The sequence below is a fragment of the Cyprinodon variegatus genome, unplaced genomic scaffold (assembly GCF_000732505.1).
Source record: "Cyprinodon variegatus isolate N-32 unplaced genomic scaffold, C_variegatus-1.0 Scaffold317, whole genome shotgun sequence".
NCBI lineage: Eukaryota > Metazoa > Chordata > Actinopteri > Cyprinodontiformes > Cyprinodontidae > Cyprinodon > Cyprinodon variegatus.
Genome location: NW_015150770.1, coordinates 330,317 through 346,633, shown reverse-complemented (window position 1 = coordinate 346,633; position 16,317 = coordinate 330,317). Strand labels below are relative to the sequence as shown.

The following is a 16,317-nucleotide window of genomic DNA, read 5'->3' as shown; positions in this document are numbered from 1 at the left end:
CATCCATCCATCCTCCCATCCATCATCCATCCATCCATCCATCCATCCATCCATCCATCCAGCTGCTTTACTCTTGTGTATCTTCAGGATGGTGTAGGACATGGCAGTGAGGAGTCTCTCTCCCTCCAGGATGAAAATGTCCCAGAGCCGTAGGGTCAGTGTGAACGGCGTCTGCAGATAACAAACAGCAGGTCACTACGTCTCAGCATGGCTCCCCGTTTCATCCAGAGGTTCACACTAACACTGCTGCTGCTGCTGGTCCGAGTCAGGAAGTTTATGTGGCTCTTCTCCAAACCTCTCTGAGCCACTCAGCAGGAGGAAGAAGTGCTGACAGAGGCTGGAAGCTGCCAGATCGCCACCACAGGACTGCGGGCACACAGCCTAATAACAGTGGAGCCTGACAGCTCCTGACGCAAGGTTCAGGTTTCACCAGGATCCATCCTGCTCAAACCATCCAAATTTACCAGCAGGCCACTGGTTCCTATAGGGGGCGCTGTTCTATCCTTTTAACTGTTACTGAAACCAAAACCATGCTGATGATTTGTCTGCAGATTCTACTGTTTTATTAGGATCTACAGTCCTCTGCTAATAACAGGGTCTCAGTATGGAGCAACCATCAACATTTAACAGTTTTAAACTTTTATAAAACAACTGTTGAATAAAAAAGAGTTTAAAAGAGCCACTGAGATCACACGAAACCTTTCAGCCTTTGTCAAATTAAGATCTAAGTTAACATCTAAGATCCACTGAACAAAGAGCTCTTTGTTATGCAAGCTGCAAAACAATTCATGTTTTCAAGATGAGCTCTGTGATCTGGTCCTAACAGGCCACCGTAGGAGGAGACAGAGATCAGCTCGCTCACCCTGTCGATGAAACACTGCATGAACCATTTGGTGCAATAGATCCCCGCCGACATCTGCTCCCTGTCCTGCAGAGAGACAAACACCAGCTATCAAACATCATCATCATCATCATCATCATCATCGTCGTGGCGCCTCCACGGGGATCTCACCATGTGTTTCTTCAGCTTGGGGAGGAGTTTGGAAAGGATCTGATCGTGGTGAGCCTGGAATCTGTGAAGTTTGGGGAACCCAGGAACAAAAAACCCTGAAATGAAGGGAGAACAGGATGAAGAGCTTAAATAGCATTTAAATGGATGAAAACCCATCATTCTTTGTTCAGAACCAAGAATGATGAGATCCATGGATCAGTTTTCCAAATTAGAATCGTTTGTTTTTCCAAACTAGTGGTTCTGAACCTTCAGGATTTCCAGAGAATATCAAAGATCCAGAACAAACGGAGCCCCAAAAATGAGCTTTCAGTCTTTAAATGGAAGGAACGTCGTTTAGAGGAGCTTCTCTGTGACCATGAGCTGCCGGAGTCTTTGGAAATGAAACACAAAGATCCTTCAATTCAATTTAATTCAGTTTATTTCTATAGCGCCAATTCACATCATGTCATCTCAGGTCACTTTCCAGTTCACCAGATCATCCAGTCAGATTGATTCAAAGTTTTCTATCTAAGGAAAACCAGCTGATTGCATCGACTCATTGACTCAAATACAATCCCCCACACTAAGCATGCTTGTAGCGACAGTGGAGAGGAAAAAACTCAGGAGGAAACCTCCAGCAGAACCAGGCGATCCTTCCATCCTTCAACTCTATGAACATGTTCATCCCTTCTGATCCGCCTGGTTGATAATCATCTGTTCCCAACTGAAGCGCAGCCGTTGAGATTTACCCGAAGTTTGTCAATAAGCCACATGTCCATTTTGGGTATTTTTCCCAGCATTCGAGCAAAATAAACGACGATCTCATATCCGCATTTTAAAAGACTCAGCGTGTTTTTTGACCAAACATGATGAGAGAAAATTAAAGATAAGGTAATTGAACTTTATTGAAAGATAACTGGGGGAATTTCCCTCTGCATTTAACCCCTCCCCTTGTGGAGCAGTGGGCTGCCATCATGGGGCGCCCGGTGAGCAGTGTGGGGTTAAGGGTCTTTGCTCAGCCAGCCAGAGTGGCAGTCTGTGGGAGTGGGTTTTGAACCCACAACCTCAGGATTCCAAGCTCTATGCCCCAAGCACTAGCAAGCCACTCCCCAATTATCCGGGGATGAAATATAGGTTTGGCATTTTGCAGCTTTGTTGCCGTTAAACCTGCACCATTAAAACAGAAAGTAACTATGTGAAGAAAAGTAAAAAATCTTCTATTTATTTCTGCCTCATTTCATGAAACTGCTGCAAGGCTCTGTCTCCATAAAAAGCATCTGGCTGCACAGTATTTCAGAGAAAAGAAAACGTCCTACATCATCGATCGTCGCTAATAATGCTGGACAGGAGCACATCTTCCATAGATACACTGTTAAAACGATCTAGAAATAAGTAAAAATGTCTGACATTAAGTGTATTTACCCTTGATTTGAGTAGGTAAATGAGATAGTTTGCCAACGGAATCACTATTTTTAGTCTTAAAATAAGATAATTAGATAATATTTACTTCAAATAAGACAATGCAATTGTGTTTTCTTATTTTAAATCTAAATTATCTTGTTCCATTGGCAAAATGTCTCATTTATCTCCTCAATTCAAGAACAAATGCACTTATTTTAAGAAAAAATGACTTATCAAGTTTTTGCTTTTTTGCAGTGTAATGTCACCATTTTTCAGCTATAATCTTCATTTGGTTGCTTTTAATTCTCTAGATGTCTGGACTTCTAACCTGAATATGTTTATAACTGCTATGAGCTGCCAGCCTCAAGTGAAATCACTTCTCACCGTGCATGCCGTGCCTTTCGTCAGTCAGCAGCTGCGACAGGGCCCAGAAGGCGTCTTCCTCGTTCATGTACATCAGCAGCAGGGCGGCGATCTGACTCATGCCCTGGCAGTAGCTCACCTCCTGCAGGCGACAGAAAACACAGACATAAAGAGACCCAAACAAACCTTGACATCATGACTTTTTCCACTCCTGCAGGTCTTTAACTGTGGCTGCTTCTGGTCATCCTACATAAATACAGTCCCCAGTAAGATTTCCCTACAGAATATAGAGACATCGTCTCTACTGACACATAAAAAATAGATTTTTTGGGATCAATCTGTCTGCAGCTGATAATAAAAACAGGAAAACATTAGAAAACATCCTTCTTTTTAACGTCATGTTTCCTACAGGCAGCGATGTTAAAAGACTGAAAACAGATCGGAGAAGCAGAGGATGGTGCTGTTCACCAGAGCTGCAAACATTTCCCATCTGAGATGGATTATTATGGGATAATCTGGAGGGAAGGAGGCTACTTACCGTGTTGTAAACTGAATATGCAGAGAGGACATGGAAGAGAGACTGCTGCCTGAGGGGGAAAAAAGAGAGAAACATCTCAGCGCTGAAAGGCAAAACAATCCAGAAAACAATGATGGTTATTAATTCATCACAGCTAAAAGAGTCTGTCTCAGTCTTTCATAAGATTTAAATCCCTCTACTCTACTAGATAGTAGAGTAGTAGTTAATTAGAGATTTAAAATATGCATAGACACGTTATATGCTATTTTTTAAGTGTATCCATCAGTAATAATGTTGATGTGAAAGATTAGCACGCTCTGCTGCTGGTTACTTATCTTTAGACTTTATGATTTGTTTTTTAATATATAAAGATTTAGTGGAGGAACCAATACTGCTCGTGAGTAAGGGGGAAAACAAGGCAGCATCGGGCTAACCCAGTTAGCATCGTCTAACAAAGTTGTATAAGTAATGAAATAAAACCGATACAAGCAACAGAAATGCTATTCTTAGTCTCTATTGAGTTCTAACATTATAGATGGACTGATTAAAATAAACAGAAATAACAGAAAACTACTCAGGATCAGATTTAGTTCAGATTTTAATGTGTTTAATTTGTGTTTATTTAAAAAGAAAAAGATTTTGGCCAACATGAGTCGGTTTTCAGCCAAAGCGAGCTGCAGCTTTATAGTGAGGCATTGCAGGACGGCTGCGCTCCACTAGTCGCCACGTCTCTTTAAATCTGCTGATTGTGCTTTTGCTGGATTTCTATTTCCCTTGCAAAAATTTTAATTTTTGTTTTTTTTTTTTAAAATGGGTGCATTTTTGTCTTGAATTAAGCAGCTAAGCTTGACTCTTTACCAGTGGAACAAGACGATTTACATTTAAAATAGAGAAAAAAACAACATCAGTCTCTCATTCTAAGTGAATAATATCTAATTATGTTATTTTATGGGTAAAAATACTCATTTTATTGACAAGTCATTTGATTTCTCTGCTCAATTAAAGGGTAAAGACTCTAATTTTAAGACATTTTCTACTTATTTTGAACACATTTTTGCAGCGTAGGCTCAAAAAATCTAAACTTAATGAGGACAAACACTTGGTTTATGTAACATTATTTTATCAGGATCAGGTGGTTTGTGGCAATTTTCTGTACAGGCTTATAATGTGACTGTGCATCTTAAAGTTTGTTACACAACTAAATGTGGAAAAGGCACTTTAAGTCGTCTCATCAATCAACCCATTAAACTGTTCCAGAGCTGGACGGTAACTAGAACGAATACTAATACTGTACGTTTAGTGCCGACTATTTTCTACAGTCTATAGCTGATCAGTGGGAGAGAAAATATGTTTCTTTCCGCCAGTATTTGTTTTATAACAATGATTTTTGTTCTTTCATCTCAGTTTTATTTCATCATATAGTTTAGCTTTTTTTCCACAGACAGCATCATTTTAACTAATTAAAGGTATTGTGGAGGATTTTCGTGAATATTTCCACTTAAAAAAAAAAAATGCACGAGCACAATCCTGTACTGGCTCCCCAGAGGGAACGGCTGTGATTTTCATTCACAAGCACATTTCTCCTCATGCACACGTTGTTGTTGTTTAAAGCAGGCCACTGTGACAGCAAATCCCATAATGCTTTGCGAAGAGAGGTCTGGGATATATCTTCCTCTTCTGAGGCCTTTCTCTTCTTCTCATACACTTCGTAGACATTTTTTCTCTTACAACCCTCGGCCATTTTCAAAGAACTGTGGTGAGAAAGGTGAGCTTCAATGAAACCGTAGCTCACCTCAGATATACGACTTAAAGTGCGCATGTGCAGAAAGAGACGGGCTGAGCACATAGGACGGCCTTACATAAACCTATCACCAGAATGAATGACAATTAGGAGGACCACTTATTTTGATGATCCACCCGAACATAAAAGATCGTCCTCTATTCCTTTAAATCAGAAAGAAAATCCCCTACTTAGTTCTTTAGAAGCTCTTTTATCAAATCCTAATTTTCTCTCATGAAGCAGTTCTCTGTACGTCTATTGGAGTTAATATATATTTCCCCCGTTTGGCTGCTCTGTCTCTGCCTCCTTAAATAAATACCAATGTAACTCATCGCATCTTATTGAACTGCATCTATGTCACTTTTGGAGCTGAGTTGCCTTTAAGCCAATGTTGGCAGAGCAGTGCTAAAGCACAGGGGCCACCACAGGGGCCCTGGAGCTGATTAAAATCGGCAGTAAATAAATGTCAAGAAGAAAAGCAGCTGAAACTGGTGTTTTGGGCCATGATGAGTTTCATTCATTCATGGAAGGAATCCTTCCTTATCCTGTCTAAAGGAGGAGACCCCAGGGGGCCCAACATAGCGACCTACTTGACCCCGAAGCGGTCCATGAACATGATGTGGTTTCTAAAGGTCCTGTTGATGTCCAGGTCGATCTGTTTGATCTCTGAGGAGCACAGCCGGGCCTGTTCCTTCATTTTCTATGAAGCAAAACAAACTCTGTTAAAAGCAGAAAAAAAGGACAAAGCATAAAGAAAGATGTGATTCCAACCTCATATTTTCCCTCATTTTCCCGTTTGGTTCGCTCCACGTCCAGCATCAGCGTCCAGGCCCGGCCTCTGAGCTGCAGGGGGATGCCTTTATACACCCGTTTGACCATCTGAAAGCAGAGGGGGGGGGGAGTGAATCGCCGCCAGGCGCTCCGCTCTCACAGGAACAAAGCTGACGCCTCAGAAACAGATTCAGATTCAGCCTGTCACACACTGTCACACTGGAGAATCCCACCTCGGATTATTTCAGATAATTAGGAGCCAGTATTTCTGGAGTATTTGGAGGCTTCCGCCTCTCTTAAGAGTTTTTTTTTTTTGTGACAGAAGGGCGATCATAAGACTTCCTGCATCTCTCAGCTTATTTCAGGGACATAACTTTAAAAACAATGTAGAAAAAAGTAATAATGTCTTAAATAAAGGGAATTTACTCCTGATTTAAGCAGGTAAATTAGATGATCTGCCAATGAGATGAGTATTTTACTCTTAAAATAATATAAGATAATACGCACTTAAAATAAGACAATACAATTGTTTTTTCTTATTTTAAATGTAAATTGTCTTATTCCATTGACAATTCCTCCTCATTTCAAGAACAAAATGCACTTATTTTAAGAAAAAATCACTTATTAGATGAAACTTCTTTGCAGTGAAAAGATCTGGCATATAAAACCAACTTTCACTTCTTCTTTTTTTTTTTTTTTCTCTCTCATTTAGAAAACGTTTGGATGAGCAGGATCCCATGTTTTACTGCAATTTGATTCCACCTGTTTTTGGGTTTCAGATTGATTTGTTTAGTACTTTAATACTGATAAACACATTTCGCATTGAGGTGATAAAGTACGTTTGATTTGACTAGAATGCTTCTTAAACACTGTTTGGTTATTTTTCCAGAGGCTTCTAGTTAGGAATCAACTTTCAGTGCAGACAGGTTTGAGTGGCTTTTTAATTTGTGTGGCTTTATAATGACATCTGGGGCACCAGATGTGAACATTGCCTCATAAAAGCCTTTTATTAAAGTGGGAGGGGGGTTGTGCTTTATTGTAGTGGTCACCTGATATATAAATAAAAAAGTCCAAATGCTGATGTCAATTTTAATCATTATCCCAGAGTGGCCTAGCTGGATGGAATCAGTGGCCCGAATATTATCCGCACATCAGTAAATATGAGGCCGGTGCCTCTGCACATCAAAATGCTCTACACTCGCCGATGGAGTTGGACTTAAAGAAAAAAGGGTCGCTCACACCTCCAAATTGTGCCCACATTAGTCAACTGTGATGGTTGATAGAAGACCTGGGAAGGTTTTCAGGCTGCAGATAAAAACTGTAAAAACTCAAAGAGCTTTTTTTTTTCTTACAGGACTTTACTGTAACCATTGTGTAGAAAAGTGTTTACTTCTACTTCCATGCATGGATCTGCTCCTAGCTGCTAATCTTTGCTAAATGGTAAATGTCCTGTACTTATATAGCGCCTTTATTCAAGTCAGGAGACTTGACCAAAGCGCTTTACACTGCATTCACGCACACACTGATGGTGGCAAGCTACATTGTAGCCACAGCTGCCCTGCGGCTCACTGACAGAAGCGGGGCTGCCGTACTCCGGCGCCACCCTCTGACCACCATCAGTAGACAATGCAGGTGAAGGGTCTTGCCCAAGGACACAATGAGACTGAAAGTCGGAGTCGGGGTTTGAACCGCCAATCCTTCGATTTCAGGGCAAACTCCTACATCCAACGCCACTGTCGCCCCAATCTAATCTAATCTTTCTACCGTTCCATTTGGCGACAAATTCACTTCAAGGGTTGAACCACCATCTAAAGGGCTGGAGGGAGAAATGTTGTGTCCTACTCTTGTTAAATATATTGCGATTAAAAATCAGTCCCTCTGCAATTTGAAAATTGCATTTTGTTAAATTTCAATAGTATTGCAAATGCAATCAATTGCTTAGCCTTAGTTGGCATTAAAACCAATTCATCTCAGGGGAAAGATGTTTGGCGCTGTGCAACGTTATCTAAGAAATAAACAACTTCTAACTACCAGCTCTCATGCTGATAATAAGCTTATTAAGATTCTGATGGTGACCTAACCTGCACAGACAGGTGGAAACTGAGGGTGTAGGTGCAGAAAACTTCCTGCGTATACCAGAACATTTGGGAGGACAATGAGGACAAAGGCCCTTTTAAACTTAAGAAGTTCAAAGTTGTTGCCCAAACAATAAGACCAGCAGCTTTGTTTTCTTTCCCTTTGGCTCATATCCTGGTCTGAATTGTCTAAAATGAAAACTCTGTTCTGAGTTTGGTCATTTTAGCTTCTGTAGAATCCAAGCAGTCCCTCACCTTGTCACTGTTCTTATATTTGTCCCATTTATTCACCATCTTCAGCCATTTCTCTGCTCTCTCAATCTCCAGCTGTTTCCACTGCGAAGAGGACAGAAGAAGGTGACTAAATAAAATCTGAATAATGTTGGATTTCTCAGCTTGTTTCCGGTCTTCACCTTCTCCTCTTGCACAGTGGGGGCCGGCAACTCATTCTCACTGGAGGAGAAAAACGAAAACAATCAGGTTAAACCTAACAGCGCCCCCATGTGATGCTGTGACTTACTGCATGAAGCCGAAGCGGTCGATGGCTTTATAGATGCTGTAATCAGCATCTTCCCACGGATCGATCTCCACGCTGCCCTGCCTGCCCTGGAAACAGAAACAAACACCGGACATGATGCGTCATACTTTAAGTTTGAATTAATCTGATAAAAATTCAGAACCATTCAAGCTGAAGATTTAGATGATCAAATGCTAAATTTTGGTTTTAGCTTATTTTAAAAAAGAACAACATTGAGTGATTTTGTATTAATACATAAAAAGTAACAAAAATAATCTTAAGGGGTTGATTTTAAAATAAAATCGAATAAACAAAGAGTAGACAGTACTACTAAAATAAATTGGGAGCGTAGTATTAACAATTTAAGCCAAACTACCATCAGAATTTACTTTAAATTCAGAAAAAATACATTTCTGGTTGAAGTGTTGACATAACAGAGATCAGCCTGCAGGAGAGGCTTTATGCTCTGCTCTGCATTACAACACTGCTGTGTGGCTGGATGACAGCCAATCAGCCGCCTGCTCACACTGATGAAGAGGAGGAGGAGGAGGTGGTTGGCTTACGCTGGAACAGTGAACCCAAGAGGCCTCAGGAGTGATGTCAGCACCATGAAAGTGAAAGAACTAAAAATATTCCAACTCTGAGGATATGTGGAGCAACAGAGGCAGGCGGAGCGGCTCTGATTCAGATCTGCTTCAAAAAACCCAATAAAACAACCGGACCTTCAACAGAACTGAGACATTTCTGAACAGATGGATTTTTAGATTAACAGTGTGGTTGTCTGGGGTGGATCTGAGCAGTCAGTATATTACCTGCTTTAGATGGAAAATATGGGGCCCAGAACTGGGTCAGAATAAATTGATCAAATAAAAGAAACTACGGTAGGTGTTGAAACTGCAGCGTTTCACCAGAACCCTCCGCAGGAAACAACCCTTGTTTCTAATAAGCCCAAAAGTGGCAAACTGGGACCCACAAACTCAGACTGGAAGGATATTTCTCCATCCTTATTCCCACCTGGAAAATATCTAAATTCCAGGCCTTTCCAGGTACCCTGGAAAAGGCGTTTGGAATGAGACAATGAGGGACATTAGCAAACAAAGAGCATATTTAGCCAAATTAACCCAGAAGAAGCAGAAAACTGCAGATTGACAAGTTTTAACTCGTAAAAAAAACTTAGATCTGATCAAGGCTGCGTCTCAAACGTGCATTCAGGTTTATGGAGAAAGATCCAAAAAGTTTTGAATGAAGTATTGGAGTTTTCTTCAAAATAAAGATCTCTCTAAATCTTTGTCGATACTCTCTAATATATCTTAAATCAGATAAATGCACTGTTACATAATAAAAGCACTTTGGCAGCCAAACATGGATCTTCCCACACATGTATTGTCTTCTACACATGCACAAACCTAAGCTCACAAACACATTTTAACTCCTGGGTCCATCCTGTCCAGTACCCCCAGTGCCTTTCAAACCACCAGTCACATTTCCCTGAACATTCCATTGAATGTAAATCCTTTATCCTTAATTATTTAACCAATCTCTTTGGGGAGCAGTGGGCTTCTACTGTTGGCGGCCGGGGCGCAGTGTGGGGTTAAGGGTCTTGCTCAGAGACCCACAGTGGCAATCTGTGGCAGTGTGTGGGGCTTGAACTCAGAACCTCTTGGACCCAAGCGCAATGCTCTAACCCAGGGGTCCCCAACCTTTTTTAAACTGAGAGCTACTTCATCTGTACCGTGTCTCGTGAAGGGGCTACCAATACTGACCTTTGAACTACAAGGGTCAGCGCTTACCAATAAACATATTTGCAATGCTTTATTGAATTTAAATATTCTCATTTTTAAATCTTAAGACGTGTCAGTGTGATTACAAAAGTAGAGCAACAGACTAAAATAACCTTTTAGAGGCAGCTCACTGAAAGGTTGTGCTAGTTTTAGAACAGGCTTGATGGCACCACATGTGGTCCTTGGGGGCTACCTGGTCCCCGTAGGGCACCATGTTGGTGACCCCTGCTCTAACCACTAGGACACCACAATGAAGATTCAACATGAAGATCAGCTGGAAGCTCCTCTTGGCTAAAGGAGACAGAAACTTACTGTAGCATATTTTAGGATGATGTCAGCTCGTTCCTCAGCTATCAGAGTCTCGATGTCTTTCTTCATGTCAATATCTGTAGAGAGAGAAGAGGGAGCACTTGGTCTGAGAAATGGTGATATAAAAAGAAAGGTGGGTGACTGCGTCTAGACCAACGGCATGGAATCGCTTTAGCACGCTTTGTGTGTAATGAATTCACAGATCACAGGCATAGTGAAATGAAAGCATCAGGTTTCTCTGCACTTGAATGAAGCAAAAATACTTATGGGACAGTATCCTATGGACAGATCGGACCAAAGTAGAGGTGTTTGAAAGCAATCCAGAGAACCAACTGGATCCTCATACCAATCACAAGGTAGAAGGATGATTATTTGGGGCTCTAGACACCTAAAGGAGCCATCAGCGGAAATCAGACATTTCCATGTCAGAATGTGTGTATTAGCCTTAAGGTAAAACCTTTCAAGCAGGCTTTTTTTAAACCAGAAAAGATCACAAGAGTGTGCTCTCAACAAAGTCTTCCTGGAATTATGTATCTGTAGAAGGATGCTATGATTAGCCTACCTTCCTATCAACACTGTCCAATCAAAGCCTCTCCTGCAGGCAGTCGGTAAGTGTTGCTACTTGTGTAACTTTAACTATTGTGTAAGAGACCTGGAAGCTATTGTAAACATGGCGAACTGCTAATGTTGTTATCCACATAAACGTGCATACACACAATTGAAATTTCTGTTTGTACTCTTGTGAGAACAAAGGGGTATGAAAAAGGGTCCAGTTAAGCTTTATTGAATTGAATTTGAAGATAAAGATACCAGGCTTTGACTCATTTTAACATTTAAGATGTTCAAACCTAGGACTGAACTATGCTGATGAAGGTTCTCAGTCATCCAGGTCCACCCAGACCCCTTAGTCTGTTCCAATATGCAATATGGATTCAAAACAAAAACAAGTCTTTGTTGGGCTACTGTATTAAACCTTGAACTCAACGCTATTCCTGACATTTTGAATTAAAAAAGATTCCAGGATGGGAAGCGAAACGTCTTCAAACTCGGAAACCAAGTCCAGTGGATTGTTTTAATTTTTTTGGAATGACTAGGACTGAACTGTTCGGGTGCACTTCTCATTAATAGTGAAAAGGTCATGGGTTTGAGTCCTGGTCACTGGTCATGTTGTGTGGAGTTTTCTTATTCTCCATGTGCAGGCATTGGTTCTCTCTGGGCACTACAGCTTCCTCAAACAGCTAAAATATAGAATTGTAGATTAAACGGATATAATTTGTTGTGTGATGGACCGGCACCCTGTCTATGCTGTACACAACCTGTTTCCCAATTTTCAAACTGAAAAACATGTTAACAACTCTCCAACATGGGGTTGGTGGCATCAAGCTGTGGGCTTGTTTCCCTGCCAGCTGTTATTTTATGGAAGTCAAGAAATTAATGATGAATAAAACCCGAATCAGGAGCCGAAACTTGAACAATGATCTCAAACACTTGTCCAGAATGGGTTTATCCAAAGAAATATCAGGTAAGAATAAAGTCAGAAGCTTGGTGATGCTCTTGAGGGCAGTTCTACAAGCTGAACTTTTTTTACTATGTCATTCTACAAGTTTTTGTTGTTAGCAGGGTCGATTTCCAGTCAGAAAGATTTTCCTGAAGCCTCCTGCTAGTGAGATATGCCCAGAAAACCAAAAGCTTGTTGATGGCTACTTAAAGTTAGCTTTGCCTCCAATTATTTGTGTATTAATAAATATGAGAATATAATCTTGTCCCGCTTCAACTGTTCAAGACCAACCCAAAACAGGTCATTCAATCACATTTCAGTAATATGGTTTTCAGCAGGACATAAAGGTGGCCTCAAAGCAAGAGCTGCCGAGTCCAAAGCCAAATAAACATGGCAGCACAGAGGGACATAAGCATAGCAGCTATTTTCATCTCTTCTGTCAGAATCAACAATTTCATTTTTTAAATTTCAACAGCGAGAATGTAAAACCTAACTTGTCTCTTTTGAAGTCTGCCGCTATTTCATTGACCATGATTGGCTAAAACCAAACTCTGGTAGGCAGTAATGATTTTGCCAACAATAAAAATTGCCAATACGTTCAACCAAAATTACAACTGTATTTCGATTTTTCTTTCATACTAACCACGAGCATATTTGCATTTCAAGGTTTTAGTATTTTTTAATGACCTTTAAAGCTTGTTTGTCCAGAGTCTACTTTGCAGGACTTTACTGTAAACTTTGAAAAAGTGCTTACTAGCAAGCATAGATCTGGGATGCATGCTCATAGAAATAGCTGGAATGCTCTATTGCCTTTTTTTATGGTAGCAAAACCACTTGAAACATATTATTGAGGTAAGTTCTACCCTCCAGAGCTGCACGGTGGAGCAGTGGGTAGCGCTGTTGCCTTCCAGCAAGATTGTTTGATTCCCGGCATAGGGTCTTTCTGCATGGAGTTTGCATGTTCTCCCTGTGCATGTGTGGGTTCTCTCTGTGGACTATGGCTTCCTCCCACAGTCTAAAGACATGACTGTTAGGTTTATTGGCTCTCTCTGTGTGTGTGTGTGTGTGTGTGTGTGTGTGTGTGTGTGTGTGTGTGTGTGTGCATGGTGGTGTGTCTTTGTGTGTCTCTCTTTTACCCTACAACAGACTGGCGACCTGTCCAGGGTGACCCCGCCTCTCACCCATAGACTGATGGAGATAGGCATCAGCCCACACAGCGACCCTGACAGGAATAAGTGGGTGAAGATGAATGGATGAAGTTCTACCCTCCTGTCCTCTAGCCTGGTCAGTCAGACTAATGCGCCCTATACACAGTGTATCATTCTGGAAAGACAGCAATTTTGCATTATGGGCCGAGGTGGGTAGTAATTAGTTAGATTTACTTGAGTAAAGTTTTTTTTTTTATTTACTTTTAGGACTAGTCTTACTATGCCATACTCCTACTTGGGTAAAATCTCTGAGTATTCTGTCCTCTGGGAGTAATTTAACTATTGCAAGATCAGGTAAACATACAGTAAACTGTAGATATTAACAGTGGTAGTTTGTTAAAACAATTGGTACTGTAAAAGCATTTCTTATGCACTAATTTGTTATTTTATATTGATGACATTTATTGGTATTCTTTAGGCGTTTGAGCCTTTAAATTGCCAGAACTTCCAAATAAAGTCTTTTTGCCAGCATCATTTCTAAAGATTAAAAACCTCATGCTATTATTCAACAGTTACTCTGGACTCAAGTATCCTTTCAACCACATACTTTTGTACGTTTACTTGAGTAATTTCTTGGAAGATTGCATTTTACTTTTATTTGACTAAAAAAGTATGATACTCTTATTCGAGTACAACTTTTGGGTACTATACTCAACTCTGATTATGGGTAATTCTGGGGCAAGTGTAAACTCCTGCCTCCCGCATTGTGATTGGTCCGGTCTGTTTTAGAAGAGAGTCTGAGTTTTAACTGATAAACTTCTGTCAGGCCAGGCTACCTTTATGGCAAAAGATTTGATTGGAGCAGTCCCAGATTAATAATGTGTAGAACCAAACCTGAGTGGCATATATTGTCAATCAGGCTTGCCCATTTAACTTAAATCCTCTTCAAGGTCCAACCCATTGATAGACATTTACCTGAATCCTATCACAGTTGTCATTTCATAACTTTGTGAATTAAAGTCGACCAACAGCAACTCAACTGTTTGCACCCATACCATATTTTTAAAAACCATGAATGCTGTTGATTTATTGTTTGACCCCAGAGGAGTCAAAATAAAGTGTTCTAATCCCAAAACAGCATGACATGAACATCCATGGTGACTGGTGAGTATTTAGTTAATTATTCCATTAAACTTCAATAAAATGTTAATTTCTGGGAAAGCCAGATTTTTTTAGCTCCGATGCAAAAAGAAAACCACTGAAATTTCTTCCTATGATTTCTTTTCTCCTCTTGAAGCCCAACCAACTTTCTACAGTCAAAGTTTGTCACATAATGTTCTTCTCTGAGATGATGATGGTCAAAGGAACCCGTCTGCACCAAAAGACCACAAGTATGAGCTCAGACGAACAGATACTTGAAATGCTATGGCTTAGTTATCTAAACCAGACAACAGAAACAGTTTTCCTTCCGTCAGCAAAGGCTTCACACTTTATAAATCTCCTGAGCATAGTTTAAAAGTGCAAGAAGGCAGCAGCTCTGTTACTACTGAGGTCTGACTGTTGATAGTTAACAGAAGCTTTAAACATGAGTTGTCATCTGAAGCATATGGTGGCGACTGCTTGTGGTTTGGAGTAAATCACACACGAGTCCTGGCGGCAGTCCCAGTCTGAAGGGTGGAGGCCCAAACTGGGAGAGACTGGATGGCACTCCTTCTTTATCTGGCTGACTGAGAGACTTTTCACCAAAAACTGAACCAGGCCTGGAGCTCATTACAGAAACTACCTGGAAAAAGGAGATCAGAAGAACCCAACACTTTCGGGAAACTAATCCTGATGAAAGCTGTGGTTCCTTTGGACTTGACCCTCCATAAGACTAACCGAGCTATCTTTGTTGACTAAAGCCTTTTTCCCACTGAAAATCGTGGGTTAAGGCGGGTTTTTAAAAACACGGGTCGAACCGCTAAAAATCAGCATTTGGCTTCCTTCCCATTGGTAATAAAAGCTGGGTCTAATCCCCCACTGGCAGCTTTGTGGCCTCAGTCCCCCCTGCAGCTGAGTGTCTGGTGACAAAATCATGCTGGTTTAGCTTTGATGATGTCACCAGTGTGACAGAACTCAGGAAAGTAAACAACTGAGAGCAACATGGGAGGAAGCCAGGGAAGAGTCAGTGTGCTTTATTGTTTTGCTCTATTATCTGTCTGAATCTCTCTCACCAGAGCTTCTCCATGTTAATTGAATGTAAACAGAGTTTTTTCGGTTGTTAGATTAAAGTGACTGACGCTGTGTGTTGACGTCCATATGTCAATAATGTCTCGTAAATTAGCGTTTTGACCCAGCTCTGGTGTTCCCATAGCATGCTGATCAGCGCTGAGGCGAATTTAACGTGGGTCTCTTGCTGAGTCGTTTGACCGTGGTAGACATGCGTCAGTGAGCTGTTTCCACTGCCACTTGTTCCCGAGTTTAAACGGGTTTTTCGGACAGTGAGAAAAGAGTATAATACATACAAATCAAACCAACAGATCCCCTGATACAGAAACCAAGGCTTCAGAGATTTGCTAAAAATTCCCTTTAACAACTCCCCTTTCAGGACATACTGTAGGCAGGTTTCGGGTATTACAGGCTAACAAAGAAACCAAACGACCCCCATTACAAAGGGTTGGACCTGTTTTTCAGTTCAATTTGCATGTTTTCTAAGCCAAAGCCTTGTTTTGGTCCACTCTATAAAGCCTCAAACTCAATGCTATTTCTGATATGTTGAATTGAAAAAGCTTCCCAGATGTGAAGCGAAACGTCTTCAAACTTGGAAACAAAGTCCAGTGGATTGTTTTTTAACTTTTTTGGAAATTAAGAGATTTGCTCTCTTTAGGCACGGCAGTATGCAGTGGGCAGCCATTTTGTCAACATTTAGTAGAGCTACTTTTAGACCTAATTATGTTGATCAAACATTTTGGTTTCTTTGACCAAACCCTTTAACATCAGTCCTCATGACAGAACCAGTTAACTGGGTCAAGTTTAGTGGCTGCTTTTCTCACACACTACTATTCAGCTTGGCTCACGATTTTTCTGAGGGGTTGAGATCAGGACTGCGATAACATAATACAAATATCCAAGGCTGGACTATCTCCTATCTTCTAGAATAGGGTTTAAAATCCTCCTTCTCACATAT

The 16,317-nt window shown here is 40.8% G+C and overlaps 1 protein-coding gene across 1 annotated transcript in view; it reads right to left on the bottom strand.

The window, feature by feature from the left end:
- LOC107090933 (USP6 N-terminal-like protein) overlaps positions 1 to 16,317 on the bottom strand; it is a 23,187-nt gene that overhangs the window by 5,383 nt on the left and 1,487 nt on the right. Inside the window, exons 2-12 of the mRNA XM_015384587.1 lie at positions 10,509 to 10,582; positions 8,419 to 8,504; positions 8,312 to 8,351; positions 8,154 to 8,234; positions 5,824 to 5,931; positions 5,643 to 5,752; positions 3,294 to 3,342; positions 2,777 to 2,897; positions 1,013 to 1,107; positions 863 to 928; positions 72 to 171 (exon numbers count right to left, since the gene is read on the bottom strand). Coding sequence (XP_015240073.1) covers positions 72 to 171; positions 863 to 928; positions 1,013 to 1,107; positions 2,777 to 2,897; positions 3,294 to 3,342; positions 5,643 to 5,752; positions 5,824 to 5,931; positions 8,154 to 8,234; positions 8,312 to 8,351; positions 8,419 to 8,504; positions 10,509 to 10,574 — 922 coding nt within the window. The 5' untranslated portion in view covers positions 10,575 to 10,582. The remainder of the gene's footprint in view (positions 1 to 71; positions 172 to 862; positions 929 to 1,012; positions 1,108 to 2,776; positions 2,898 to 3,293; positions 3,343 to 5,642; positions 5,753 to 5,823; positions 5,932 to 8,153; positions 8,235 to 8,311; positions 8,352 to 8,418; positions 8,505 to 10,508; positions 10,583 to 16,317) is intronic.